Consider the following 14,732-nt stretch of genomic DNA (forward strand, 5'->3'; position numbering starts at 1 on the left):
AAGTCTCAGACTGTTGAAATATTCATTCTTCCATTTAAAATACAACCATGTCCGTTGATGATATCCAGTAATATCTAATGAGCTGTTAGTCTTATTCTCAGACAACCCCTCTGTCTTGAGACTAAGTGCCCCTTGTCTTCTGGTCACCAGTGCTCTTTCTGGGGCAGGATTATCTGTGTGCAATTCTGTGCACGCGCATGTGTGTTCATGCAGGGGAAAACAGGTGAGTTGCGTGGATGGAGATAGCATTAAGCACAGCACAAGCCGCAGCCTCTATCTGATAAAGAGTTGCCTCATGCAACATTGATGTGAACCTCAAGGTCAGCCAGAGTTCATCCAGACTATGACAGGAGCAGCCCACGGCACGCTGAAACAGCCCAGGACAGACAGCAAATAAAGAAACCATTAGTCTTTGTTGTTTTTTAGTCCCTACCGTCTAGTGTTAAAGACACACTATAAGTCTCCAGCTAAGGTCCCTGAGAAATTATTTTTTGCCTTTTTGTGAAGCACTTCTCTCTGAGTACTCGTCTGTGGAAGAGTTAAGACTTGAGGGGCCAATGAAGAGATGAGACAACCGCTGTTTGAAATGCAGAAAGATTCCCCTGGTGTTGGAGTTGTGTTCATTTAACATCCTCATTAGTCCTTCGCAGGCAACAGGTTCGAGGGCAGAAACTGCTATGCAGGTCAGCAGATCATGTTTGCAACAATCGCATATAATTGCAGCCAGTTGACTGATTTCATGTTTTCCCCAGCACCTTTGAGGTTTTACTCACAAATTCACAGCTGGTTTAGAAAATAATTTACCCAGCTTTCGGAGAGACACACCTCACTGCAGATGATGATGATGAATGTGCCGTCGTGGATAATGGCGGTCGGGATTTTGGACAGTAAAGAACACTAATATCCGCGAGGACTTGAATTAGTGACGATAACGTGTCAGTCTGCCGGCTGCTGTGACTGTATTAGTTATGAGGACGGTGTGGGATGTCAGTCACATCGGTTGAGGTTGAACAACGGCACGGCTGCTGTGACTGTATTAGTTATGAGGACGGTGTGGGATGTCAGTCACATCGGTTGAGGTTGAACAACGGCACGGCTGCTGTGACTGTATTAGTTATGAGGACGGTGTGGGATGTCAGTCACATCGGTTGAGGTTGAACAACGGCACGGCTGCTGTGACTGTATTAGTTATGAGGACGGTGTGGGATGTCAGTCCCATCGGTTGAGGTTGAACAACGGCACGGCTGCTGTGACTGTATTAGTTATGAGGACGGTGTGGGATGTCAGTCACATCGGTTGAGGTTGAACAACGGCACGGCTGCTTACGTTACGGTGAAGTGACACCGGCTCTGTGGTCTGTCCTCGTAGTTCAGTCCCGTGGAATGACTGCGGCGCTTTTGACAGTAGTCCTTCTCTGTCACCAGCCCCGAGGGCTTTTCATAACAGGCCTTTTCTGGTGGCTTCTTAGCGGTGGCAGGTGAGGGGTGTCTTTGACAGCTTGTCTCACTGCTCAGATGGACCAGAGGCTTGCCTTTCGAGGTGTTGCCGCTGCTTCGTTTCGCTAGATGGGCTGGCTGGCTGCGTGGCGTATAGACACCCTCACACCTAGCCGAGACAGAGCCCAGCCATCTGCTCCAGGGGTGTGGGATCAGCTCAGCCTGGCCACCGTCCTCTCCCATTAACTTGAGAAATGTGGGGGGTGGGGGGGGGAGCTGTGAAACCAGCCACCCAACCCCCTCACTCCCTCTGCCCTTTATTGCACAAAATCCTCCTGCTTGGCTGTGTAGGTAGAGTAGCACGAGATGAGCTCGCATGAACATGCATAAACAAGCTGTTCATTTGTACACAATCAAGATGGAATACGGACATCAAACTCCCTTGTTTAAAATGTTTTGCATTTGTGAGTCCGGGATACAGGCTTTATCACATAACTTCAAACATTTTAAAAATAATTCTGGTATCTGGATGGGTGACAAAATAAGTGTGATTATGTGAAAGCCTTTCTGTGATAGATGAATAATACAGGCAGCTACATGAAAGACTGCTATGTCTTTTGTAGTCTGTCAGAAGGGAGTCTGGGGAGAGTCATGGCTGGTTTTAAGGCTGTGTGAAGCACCATTTTCTCTGCTCGTTAGTTTGCTGAAAAGGGGAAACAAATATTGATTTTTTTTCTCATCATTGGAATTGTCATTTCACGGTCCCCGAATGGCATTGCTCGAGCTTTCTGGCTCAAAGTCTCATCCTAATCATGCGCCATTTCTTGCATTCTTAAGTAGAAAATAATCCATACTTATCATGCCTCTCAGCTTTGTTAATTTGTCTTTATAACTTTGGAAAAATAAAAATCATTTTCCCATTTGGTAAATAGTTTACTGCGGAAATTCTCTCGAGCTGTAAATAGTCCAAAACGTTTTAGGCCCTGCGTTCTTGACCTTTGAGTGTGTCTGGTCATTTAACTTGTGCTGATTGATGATTTTTAGAGTAGTAGAAAAGATTTATTAAAATCCTATTTACAAGCAAGGTATATTAGATCAGTAATGAGGTAGACATTCAATTAATAACCTTTTCATAATAACAGCATGACCAAATATGCAACATCATTGAACTGACAATGCATCTTACTGACCCTCTATCAAACGTCTAGTGCATAAAATACAAACTGTCACAGTGTGATGACATCCGGTATCTGAATTTGATTAAATTGTCTTCATCGTGAGTGGATCGTAAAGATTCCCACTAATGTTTTGTTATTTCCTGTCTTGTGGTGTTATCTGAATACTACCCAGCGACACCCATCAAATCGATCCATGTGATAAATGTTTGCGAGCGTGCCTCTCCAGAGGCCCGCCTGCTGATTGTGTTTGCGTATTTCCAGATGGTCGCTAAATGGAACACTCATTGATCTGGGGGGTGACTACCGGCGTCACATGTCTGGGGGCAACCTGATCATTAACCGTCTGGACAGGGACCAAGACACAGGGATATACCAGTGCACAGCCTTCAACACATGGGGGAGCGTCCTCAGTCGAAGAGGCTCACTGCAATTTGCATGTAAGTGATCGGGCCATCGCTAACACGACGTGGGGGAGGGGTGTGTGTGTGTGTCTTTGTGTGTACACTGTGTTTTGTTGTGCCCTCTGTGTCTTTAGCGTTTCCATTTCTTGTTGGATATGCTTCAGATGGATTTTTTTAAAGGGAAATGGTAATCGAATGAAATGTCAGATGCAACAACCACAGTGGGTGAGGCAGATTCGGACTGCCTCTGAACTCCATTGATTCTCATTAGTCGCTGTGCTTCCAGCTTTGACAGCGTCTGTGCACACTCTCTATTGACTGAGACTTTGCCAATCCATGCCAGCCTCTGCGATTCAGATTTGAAAGGAAACCAACACAAATAAAGCTTAAAACTTTGCAAACCAGACACTATTTTTTCTTTTCAGTTATTGTTCGCCATTTGGAGACACATCGGACATGGCCTAAAAACCTTTCTGGTAGTCTAAATAGGGGATGGAGATATGTCGCTTTGGTGAGGGTCTCTACCCTATAGAGAGCAGGCAAACAGACAGACAGACAGACAGACATGCAGACAGGCAGACAGACAGGCAGACAGACATGCAGACAGACAGACAGACATGCAGGCAGACAGACAGACAGGCAGACAGACAGACAGACAGACAGACAGGCAGACAGACAGGCAGACAGACAGGCAGTGACCAGTAGACGCCTCTCCTCTCACTGATCCTGCCATCTCCGTATTGATCATGTCTCGAGGATAGAGAGCTATGCCTTCCCCTTAAGAGATGGACTGCCATTACCCTTATGGGCTAGATAATGAATCTCACTTTTGTGGCCTGGGTGAAGAGGGAGCTGCTTGACATTTACTTTCTATGTTGAATGTGCAGAGGAAGTCTTGGATACCAGACGATTGCAACACATGCTCCGGGCTTTTCCTTATAATGATGACCGCCATAGGCAAACGGCTTGCCTCAACCATTTCCGGTCTCCACACTTCATTTTGACGATGTGTTTATGTTTCATTGATACGCTACGGCTGTCGACTTCGTCCTACTTTGTTTCGAAATTAATGTGACACAAATGTACAAACACTGACATTAAACACGCCAGTGAGGGTAAATGAAAGAATTCCAAAAGGACATTTTATCGTCTCAACTAGCTTTTCCTCTGCAGTAGTAATGGAATGAACCTGAAGACTTGGAAGGTGTTAGATAGAATGTCTGTTATTCCGGGCTTTTCTCCCGACACCTTCTTATTGGCTCTCAGAGATGAAGTCTGCATAAAGGAGACATATTGCCCTACAGAAAGCCGTTACTCAGCTACAGGCAGGGTAAAGCCAGTCAGCAGAGCTCTGCATTTTAGCGGCAGTCCCTGCTGGGTCCCTCCTATTCTCGCCCGTTTGTGGGAGGAAAAGAGCAGGGCCTTCCCTACCTTCTACTTCTTCTACCTTTATCAGAATGATCCTTTGCAGCATAAAGGGTCGTATTGCCTGAGTCCTTTCAGTCTGTACTCTACGTCAGGAATCCGCCTCCAGCCTTCATGCCTCCTAGCCAAGCTCCTCCGGCGCTCCAGATCGAGCGGCGCCGTGTCTGTGAGCGCCCCGGATCTCCGCCTCTCCCGGAAGATGTCGACTCAGTGCCCGTGTGGCGTCTTCCCGTGACTCCGCTGTGTCGGATTTCACCACGGTCATCAGAGGCCGGCTCATTAATCTCGACTTTGCTTTCCCCCCCCCCCCCACCGCCCTCTATAATCCTTCTCGGTCCTTATTGACATTGACCTTCTGCTGTTTGTGTTTGTGGGGGGGCCTGACCGTTGGGCCTCCCGCCCGAGGGTGAAGAGTCAGTGGGATTGGGTACGCAGTATGACCATCACTCACTAAAACGTTTCCAATATCCCAGGTACATAACTCAGACCGGCAGCTTCTCCTCTTTCGTTTGCAAGGATGAATTGCACTCTGACTATCGATAGGGAAGCTAATGCTTTTAAGTGCAAGATTACATTGCATTTAATAATGATGTTGGTTATTGCTCTTGGCGCTAAATCCTGTTATTCGTCATGTGCTCCGTGTTTGTTTTCGGTCCTTCGTATTTCCACCAATCTTTTATCCCTTTTCAATTTAATCTTCTGCCACTATCGTGGCGACTCTGTGTTGTGAGGGATCCATCACACGCTGAAGTCCATCAATAATATTCAGTGTTACAGTTGCCTTTCATTGTATTAGATAGCATTGGGTGGGTTCTGAAGCAATCCATTAATGTACTTGTAAATGGTTTCTTATCAACACATGGATTTAAAGAAACCAATATAACTGATGGATGCGTTAAAGAAACTCTAATCAAACTGGTAAACACATTAGCTGCTACAGTAATGCAACTAAGGTTAGGGCTCGATGTCCATTATGCTTCATTTCAATTAATATTGAAGTGTGGTATGCCTTCTGGTGCCTCATGACTGCTTTAACATCACCCATGTTTGCACTGCATTTGGATAGTAGTGAATCGTTACTACATAAAAATGGCAGGTACCGACCTTTGACTTCCTCTGCCTGAGTCCTACTGTGGAGTCGCAGAAGAGCCACCGTGATGACACCGCATTGCCAGCCGCCTTCCAGTTTTCCACCTGGTGCCCCTGACTTCACACAAGCCATGACCTCCATCTAGTCCTGATGAATAATTTCAGGTTGCTTTTCAGCACTTAGAGACTTCTTCATGTGACGAACAGTGCTCCAAATGTTACCTGTGTTATTATAATATTCGCCCAATCATCTGCAAAAATACCAAAGCTGTGGTTTTCTTTTGTTAATTAGACCTAGATAACTTCAAAGCCCAAACGACACGGAGTGCTGTCAATGTTCGAGAGGGCCAAGGAGTGGTTTTGTTATGTGGACCACCCATGCATTCTGGAGGTATGTGTTTTTTTTTTTTACCTTATTAAAGATATCTATGAACAAGTGAGACAGTACCTCTCCTCTGTAACATATTTATATCTTTGAAGTAGTTTTTGAATGTATATACAGGTGTTGTTTGGTGTGCTCACATTCCTAACTCAATCCTTTTTTTCAAAACACTTTTATTTGTTAGCCTTCAAAGCAATCACTTCTAGCAAGCAGCCTCAAAAGAAAAATTTCACACAGATGTTAGTAGAATAAAGCTGTGCATCGCCTGGCCTCTGCTTATTTTTCATTCTGAACTATTTCCTTCAATTAGAGTCAAATCTTTTGGCAAATGAAAAGATGTTTCCCAAGTAGAAGTCTTAACCTGATTGTTAGGCGATACGTTCCGGGTAAAGTGCTTTTAAATCCTGGATTAGATTATATATTTTTTTTTCCCCAACTCAGACTGAATCAAGAATTCAAAGAGGGTTTTCAAGCATATTAAGGCTATAAAACAAACCAAAACTTTCTGGGATATCAGGAATTTTTCTTTTGAATCTAACTGTACAACTCCATTTAACTTTGCATTGTGTAGAATAATGGATAATGCGTATTTAGGACCACCCACTCTATAAAATCTATAGTTTTTTGTTTTAAGTATGAATAAAATAAAATTCTTGTTTTCAGCAGAGACCTGGAACCAATTATGGTTAACTGTCTTACTAGGGAACCTGACGACACGTTTTTCACTTTGTTGGCTCAGGGATTCGACCCTGCATTTTTTCAGTTACTGGTGAAACGCTTTAAACACTAGGCCACTATGGCACCTCAAAAGTGATGCTTTAAAGTGGCTGGTTCTTCTCTTTTGTATATTGTGTGTGCGAGTGTGTGTGTGTGTGTGTGTACAGCTGGAGAAAGTGATAATGGCTTGGGTTAGCCAGTGTGAAACACAATACGACAGCCTTTCACTCAGAGATGAGCGTATGCCAGGCGTGTTGCTGTCACCACAGCCATAGCGTGTTTGGCTTAGTTTTCCTATTTACTGAACAGGTGAATGAGAATCACTGAATGTGGCGCTCCTTTGTTTACTAGTGGCGTAACTAGATCATGACAGAAACATGAGCAAAAACATTGTGGGTATATTTAGCGTTCCTCAATGACAGGCAAACTAATAATAATTAGAATATTCATGCATTCATAGCGGATATCACCATTTTTTACTACGTTGTGCTAGCACAAAGTCAATGTGACTGTCATAATGGACATTGTTTAAAGCTCACTTTTGGGAGTATCAGCCACAAATGAAAGCTCTACCAAGTCCCCTATGTTCAAACAAATGTGAACTCGAGGCCTAGTCGAAGACAAAAAACATTTCATATGGAGAACCTCTATTGAGCTTCCATTTTCGTCGACGACTTTTATCTGGGTCTGGAAACCAGCCTGAATGTGCCTGACAAGAAAAAATGAATACACTGACTCATTTAATAGGCATCTTACATGCGTTGTGTTGTAAAAAATCATTGACAATGACCTTCAGAGCCAAGCTCCCGGCCCTGATGTTTTATAAAAGCCAATTTCCTGTCATCGATAAACTCAACTATTTTAGTGACTGTTGTGTAGTAGAAAATGACTGGGATGTGTTGTCATGCTAATCACTTCAAGGCCCATACCAAGGTGAACTTCTTTGGCCATCAACAGCGCATTTTGAATGCTTTCTGTAATGTTGAAAGGGGCTGTTCAGCAGGTACTAAGGGGGCATGCACGCGCAACGCACGAACTGCCCGGTGGCATTGCCCCTACTTATTGCGTTGTAAAGCATAAATGTCAGACAAAACCTTGAACCCGTTCCTCAGCGGCTTCGGGTGTTGGATGTTCCCTCAAACGGAACACTAAATATCTCACGTTACATAGGCTTGGCATCAAATCAAATATTGTTCCTAGCTCAAGTGATTGCGACTCTGCTAGGCTAGAAACATTTTGTTTATTCCTCTGGGCTCGGTTGTGGGTTTCTTTCTCTTCGGTCTCCACGCCACATTTGGAACGGGGTGCTTGTTATGGAAACAGCCCCCCCCCCCTCTCCCCCAGAAAGAGAATAGGCTGTTGAACTATATTTTCATTTTCCTCCTTGACTTGTATTTGCTTGACAAAACGCCATCACTGTTCATTACGGTCACGTAGCTCCGAGTCAGGGATCCCCTTCCCCGCGTTGCTTCATCAGAATGAATTGGTTTCGGCTTCAGTGAGCCCACCGCCGAGACGTGATCCCAGGAGCCAAGGTTGCGAGGCGTTCTTCTCCCGGGGGGGACAGGAGATGAGTGACAGTACATTACGGACACACCTTGTAGCTCCCCGCACGCTCTCGCCTCTGCGCCACGGTGAACGGGCTACCGCCACTGTACCTCGCATCCTCTGAATCAGTGCTCTGGCTTTTCTTCAACATGACCCAGTAATGTGGGGAGGCAGCGCTCAGGAGAAGCGCGGCGTGCATGAGTCGAGCCTGAAAGAAAGCCCTGTCCCCAGTCACTCAGGGTAGAGGACAAGGCATGTGTCACCAGAGTGTCAGCGAGGCGCTGTAATCCGTTTTGCTTCGCTCTCTTTCCCGCGGACGCTCTTCCTTGTGCAATAGTTGTTCTTACGTGTGTCGGTGTCTTTTTGGAAAGAAGCTGAAATAATGAGTTGGGCGTCGGGCAAATTGCTGACCGTATCTGCTTACTGTGTATTCTTTCTTTTGTTTTCTTGTGCAGTATTTCAGCTGAGAGAAATTCTTTGCTAAGTAGATGGAAATTATGTTTTTGAGAGGCCGTTTTGCAATACAGACGAATGCGTTGCTGTGCTGTAACATTATTTCATATTTCTCCCCCTAGAGCTGATATTTGCATGGATCTTCAATGAGTATCCCCACTTTGTCCAGCAAGACAGTCGTCGATTTATCTCCCAGGAGACAGGAAGTCTGTACATTGCTAAAGTGGAGCCTTCTGATGTGGGCAACTACACTTGTGTGGTCAACAACAGCATCACTAAGGGGAAAGTCCTAAGCTCCCCTACGCCCCTCGTCCTAAGGAATGATGGTGAGATGGCATCCACTCTATAAAATCACAATGATCTGCAAGCTGACCCAATTATAAATAAAAAGGCCCATGTAGAAGCTACAGCAGGGTACAACTTAACATAACTTGCTTATTCAAGCATCGGCAGACTATATTATGTTTCTGTATTTACTCTTTATGTAAAACAATGATAACTGTAGTAACAAAATAGTAGTCACTGATGTACATGGCAAAGTGATTGTTACAGAATCAATTATATAAATTATTAATTGATTATATTTATAATGGTTATATCCCAGTCCTGGCCAATTTCAACAAATAGACAATATGGTTTTAACACGTATTACCGGAGATGAGATCAGCCCCATGTTATTCCATAATAATAAAACAACTCTTAGCCGTGGTACGTCGGCAAACCCTGACACGGCTCATTGCTAACCATTTACCAACACAATTACTACTCTTAAACGTTTGGCAATGTCAATATACCGCGGCTAAGGGCTGTGGCGCTGCCCGGTTATCAGTGCTAATAGGAAGACTCTCCTTACCCCGTCGGAGGATGAAGCCTAAGGGGGACATGTGTGGTCATCCTGCAGCTGGAATAATAGATTCAGTCTGAACAAGAAGTTACATCTCTCCAAGATATGAATGCCTTCCCTTGTGGGTTTTTCTTTGAATCTTTCATACACCTTTTCCATTTCTCTCCCTCTTACCAACCTTCCAGTGATCACTTCTGTTCAACACACACACACACACACAGACCTTTGTGTTTCTGGGCCCATGTTATTGTTGTACCTTGTCTTCTAGGGCGTAAAGCATGTGTGTCATTAATCATTGATGCCGAAATGCTGTTTGTGTATTGTCTCCCTTTCACAGGCGCGATGGGCGAATACGAACCCAAAATAGAAGTTCATTTCCCCGAAACTGTTCCAGCTGCGAAGGGATCCACGGTGAAACTGGAATGTTTCGCGCTGGGAAAGTAAGTCGGCATCTTTGCGCACGTTTGCCTGTGCCGTATGTGTGGAGCAATTTTGTAATTACGGGGTTGCTGTTTAAAGGAGTCTGGAATATTAGCGATGTCATCTGTAGCCTGGAAGTCAAGTACAACAGATTCAAATGGGGGTTACATCAATGTGGCATTCACTGAGGATGTGGAAATCAGAAAGGCAAAGCTGTTGAAATTGAAGACAGTGAGTACTGACATAAGCCAGACGTACTGTATATGGCTACAGTAATTCGAAAAGCTTTGGCAGCTCTCCACCAGGGAGAAAATGCTCACCTCAGACAGTAGTCATCATTAGGCCTTTTTTTTCCTACTAATGTTTCAGCCCGGTCCCAGAAATAAGTTGGAGGAGAACCAGTGGGGTCCCATTTCCCAGTAAGGTGAAGATGAAGAACTCCAACGCTGTTCTTGAAATTTCAAATTTCCAGCAGGAAGACACAGGGACGTACGAGTGTATGGCAGAAAATAGCAGAGGCAAAAATGCTGCACGAGGTCGTATCTCCTTCCATGGTAAGCGATCGATTGTACTACCATTGAACGGAATCCGTAGAGACTTATGAGGCAATGTTCTTTGGTAATAGATCTACACATTTGTAAATGGAGGCTGTGGCTTTAGTTGACTGTTAGAAAACCTTGCTGTTCAGAATGCTCAGAGATAATAGCATAATAAATGTGTGAAATTAGGAATATTAATTTATGCTGTTTAAGTTCAGTGCTGATATTATTTCCATGATAATACATTTTCAGATTTCCAGTTTTGTGAGCAAAAATGTTTAAAATTTCAAGAATTCTTTGCATGTTCTGGTGTGAATTTACAATGAATACCCACTATAATTACAGTAGCCAATATGCTATTGTGGCTTTTTGAGCATTTATAGATTCATCAGTGTCCAATAAACAAAATCAATGGGGCAAATCCCAGTAACATTTGTGTGGTGTACAATGCAGGCCTACATTTAATGAAAATGTAAGTATTTTTACATTAGTGCTTAAAATTAATCATATTTTCTTTTGTTTGCCTAAGTGGTGACTGTAAATGACTTAACACAAATTTGAATGAATTAATGTTACAATACAAAGAATGACTCAATGTAGGCCACATTCTCTGCCCATTGGTTTTATTTGCATTTACATCCTGTGTAAAAAAACAAAACATCCCCTTTAAATCATGAACAAGATTTTTTAAGACTCACTTTTTAAAGACGACTTATTTTTTGCTCTAGTAGTAACCCCCCACCATTACTGTCTGAAATGTACCTATCACTGGCCTAATAAATCGCTGGCTTGGAAAGGATATTACCAAATGAGCACTCACATGGCAATGCAAGCACGTTGCACATCCACCAGCATGTTGGAAAGACCGCTCAGGCCGCATTGTCAACACAATTCTCCCATGCTCTCTGGCTCAGCGTACCACCAAATCACAGACTCAATCTTACAACGGTCTGTTATTTTCTTTGGCATGTTGCCTTGGAAAGAGGCTGACGTTGTGTTGACTTTTCGATATGACGCAAACTAACTGCGGGAACTCACTGGAGTTCAGAGCTTACAGCCCACATCGGCCTTGACTCGGCTCTGCTTTTATCATCATCGTAATGTCTTTGAAGTCCATGCCTCTGACATGTGCATATTCTTTACTTTCCTCCAGCTAAACCCCACTGGCTCCAGACGATGATCGATGGGGCCCTGTCCATTGAAGAGAACCTGTTCTGGGAGTGTAAGGCCAATGGGAAGCCCAAGCCCTCCTACAGCTGGCTGAAGAACGGGAACAACTTAATTACGGAGGTGTGTACTGTGTATGGTGCATGTTAAATCCCCCGGCCCGACGTGCGCAGAACATTCTGCGCTGTGATGGACCCGATCTGAGGGACCTCTCCCACAAACACATCACATCAGCGTCTCCAACTCGGTGCTCCGCGGTTCAGCCTGTCTGAACAGCTGATGGGGTTAAAACTCAGTCTGAGTAAGACATCAGCAAAAAAAGAAACCAGACCTGTCTTAGTGGCTTTTCCAACTGGATGGCCATGGGAAATAAACTGCTTATTAGTGGTCTACTGGTATTGTCAACTTCGCTTTTTTTTTTTTTTCTCTTTTCACTGAAGTTGCAGGTCAGCATCTCCCCCCCGTTGACGCCCCCTCACCCTATCCTAGTCCCAATCTGAGCGTACATACCGCAATGGAGGGCTGTAAAGTGTCTTTTTATTTTTACTCTCCCTTGCTCGTCTCTTGATAGTGTAAAAGTAATTGCATTTGCGCCTGTGGACATAATAGGCTGGCCCGGCAATACATACTATATGCAGATCTGTCTTGCTTTCTCATCCACAGGGCCGGGTACAAATCGAAAACGGGGCTCTTTCCATAGCGGCATTAAACCTGTCAGACGCCGGGATGTATCAGTGTGTGGCTGAAAACAAACATGGCATTATTTATTCCAGCGCCGAGCTAATGGTGTTAGGTAAGATTTCTTTCCTATCTGCTTTTTATGTATGTCTATCTTGCTGTTTGTTTGATCATATTCTTAAAGATAAAACCAGAAACCTGCCATTGCCCTTTTCAACAATCACTCTGCGGCCTCGCTTCGGCTCCTGAGAAGAAAATATGAATTTGATGGAGTGTCTCATTTTACTTTTCAATCGTTTCATCATATTGATTTTGATACTACAAATGCGTCGCACAGTGGCATCAGAGGGCTTTCTCATGTAGATGACATATCGACTTATTTAGAGAGCTTTGATGAGTTCTAGCTGACTGACTGGACGAGAAATCCGATTCGGTCTTGATATTTAATGACACCGGGGTCTCAGATGATGGCGGACAAAACGTGATGATGACAGAACGACGACCAAAGGCCATACTGTTTAGTAAGGATGGTCTCTACGGTGGAGAGATATGGCTTCATCGCTGAGGCCTGGGAGCGATTCCTATGGAGATCAGTGCATTGGAGCCGAAGGGTAGGGTGGTGAGGCAGGAACTAAGTCAGTCTGAACTCAGGGCACTTGATCTGGGAGTCGGTTGAAGTTGTGTTCTTCGCGTTATTCATTCCCGTGTCATCCCTAGCATCGCCCCCCAGTTTCTCGAAGAATCCACTGAAGGCCCTGCTGAAAGCTCGCTCAGGCACTGAAGTGGCTCTGGAGTGCAAGCCACAAGCCTCGCCTCGGGCAATTAGTTTATGGAAGAAAGGCAACGATATCCTGCAGAGGAACGAGAGGTAGTGTGAAACCCAGCATGATTTCTGGCCTATTCTTATTCACAAAATGCGGTGTGTGTGTGTGATTAGAATGTTTGCAGATGTGTGCGGATGAATAGGAGAGAAGGCTAATGGATGAATAAAAGAAAAGGCTAATGAAAAGAAAATGAGATGGAAAATGACCCTGGAAAAAATGCATATATAGATTGGAAATGTAGTAGGCAGCATTTTTGCATATTTAATGCTGAGTATATGCAAGTACCTATACATTCAGGCTTTAGGTAAGGTTTAGTATTATGTTCAAATAGAAAAATCCAGATTAACAATCTAATGGATTACAAGACTTGATTGGGGTAAGGACAAAAATTTCATAGCAAATTGCAAAACGACAGTTACCCTAAAAAATGACAGTTACCCTCAGCTGGAATACAAGAAAACATTTCAGTGATGTTGAAGTGAAGGTAATAGTGAAACCTAGCGCTTGGACTGGATTCAGACCTGACTCTTCTATTCTCTACCCAAGCAAAAGCTGAGTGTCTGTTACTCATCCCACAGGATTTCGCTATATCCCAATGGGACGCTGAAGATTGCCAACGTTACCAGGAGAGATGCGGGGAGCTACACGTGCATTGCTAAAAATCAGTTTGGGACTGCCAGCACCACGGGAAAGCTTCTCATTACAGGTGTGGTAGTTATTACAAGGTATTTTCTATTTTCCATGTAATTTTACCAAAGTTCTTAACACAGTCCGCTCCTTTTTATGCCATTTAGAGACGTATCATTCGAGAGAGTGGCTAAATGTAATATGCTATTGTGGCAGAATTAAATAGAGGTCATTATTTATGGACATAAGGGGGTGGATGCAGTTATCTATGCATTGTTAACTTCTTCCTTGTATTTGTGGCTTAATCTAATGGAATGTAATTATCCTGACCTTTCTCTTACAAGGCTCCCTTACTCCACTGAATCCAATTCTCCACACTCACCACTGGGGAATGCTTTCTGCTGGCACGATCCTCCTTACTACTTTTCCCTGAAAATGTACAATATAAGTAAATGCAAAGTGTTGGCTAGAAATGTTAGCGAGGCCCGAAAATATTTCGGAGGTGAAACGCCAGAAGCAAGCAACACTTAGCACGGATGATCCTTGTCCGTTACTGATACCAGGAGTACTAGTCGACAATGGTTTGAGGGGCATGTTTCTCACCCATGGTGACGAGTACTGTGCCGTCGTTGTCCGCGCAGAGCCCACCAGAATCACCCAGAGGCCCACTAACATGGAGATCATTGTCGGGGAGAGCATCGTGCTGCCCTGCCAGATAACCAGCGATCCAGCCCTGGATGTGTCCTTCTCCTGGGCCTTCAACGGGCAGCTTATAGACTTCCACGGGGACATTGACCACTTCGACAGAGTAGGAGGGGTGAGTCATCACCACAGACAACCGCTGTGAGGCTCTTCTCAGATGAATTGTTCCACACGGCGGTGGACTATGTGGAGTAACACCGCTCTGTACATTGTCCGTGCATTTGATCACAGTGCCTCCTAAAAACTATCACAGCCCTATACAGTCACGCGTTAGGTCGACTTTGATTCGAAAGGCTGTATTT

General features: G+C 44.3%; 1 protein-coding gene across 1 annotated transcript in view; it reads left to right on the forward strand.

Moving 5' to 3' along the window:
* Positions 1 to 14,732, forward strand: part of cntn3b (contactin 3b) — a 42,641-nt gene that overhangs the window by 14,735 nt on the left and 13,174 nt on the right. Inside the window, exons 4-13 of the mRNA XM_013138410.3 lie at positions 2,876 to 3,051; positions 5,822 to 5,920; positions 8,752 to 8,955; positions 9,811 to 9,913; positions 10,263 to 10,447; positions 11,586 to 11,722; positions 12,263 to 12,392; positions 12,995 to 13,145; positions 13,680 to 13,807; positions 14,370 to 14,545. Coding sequence (XP_012993864.2) covers positions 2,876 to 3,051; positions 5,822 to 5,920; positions 8,752 to 8,955; positions 9,811 to 9,913; positions 10,263 to 10,447; positions 11,586 to 11,722; positions 12,263 to 12,392; positions 12,995 to 13,145; positions 13,680 to 13,807; positions 14,370 to 14,545 — 1,489 coding nt within the window. The remainder of the gene's footprint in view (positions 1 to 2,875; positions 3,052 to 5,821; positions 5,921 to 8,751; positions 8,956 to 9,810; positions 9,914 to 10,262; positions 10,448 to 11,585; positions 11,723 to 12,262; positions 12,393 to 12,994; positions 13,146 to 13,679; positions 13,808 to 14,369; positions 14,546 to 14,732) is intronic.

This window comes from Esox lucius, chromosome 17, assembly GCF_011004845.1.
Source record: "Esox lucius isolate fEsoLuc1 chromosome 17, fEsoLuc1.pri, whole genome shotgun sequence".
Classification (NCBI taxonomy): Eukaryota; Metazoa; Chordata; class Actinopteri; order Esociformes; family Esocidae; genus Esox; species Esox lucius.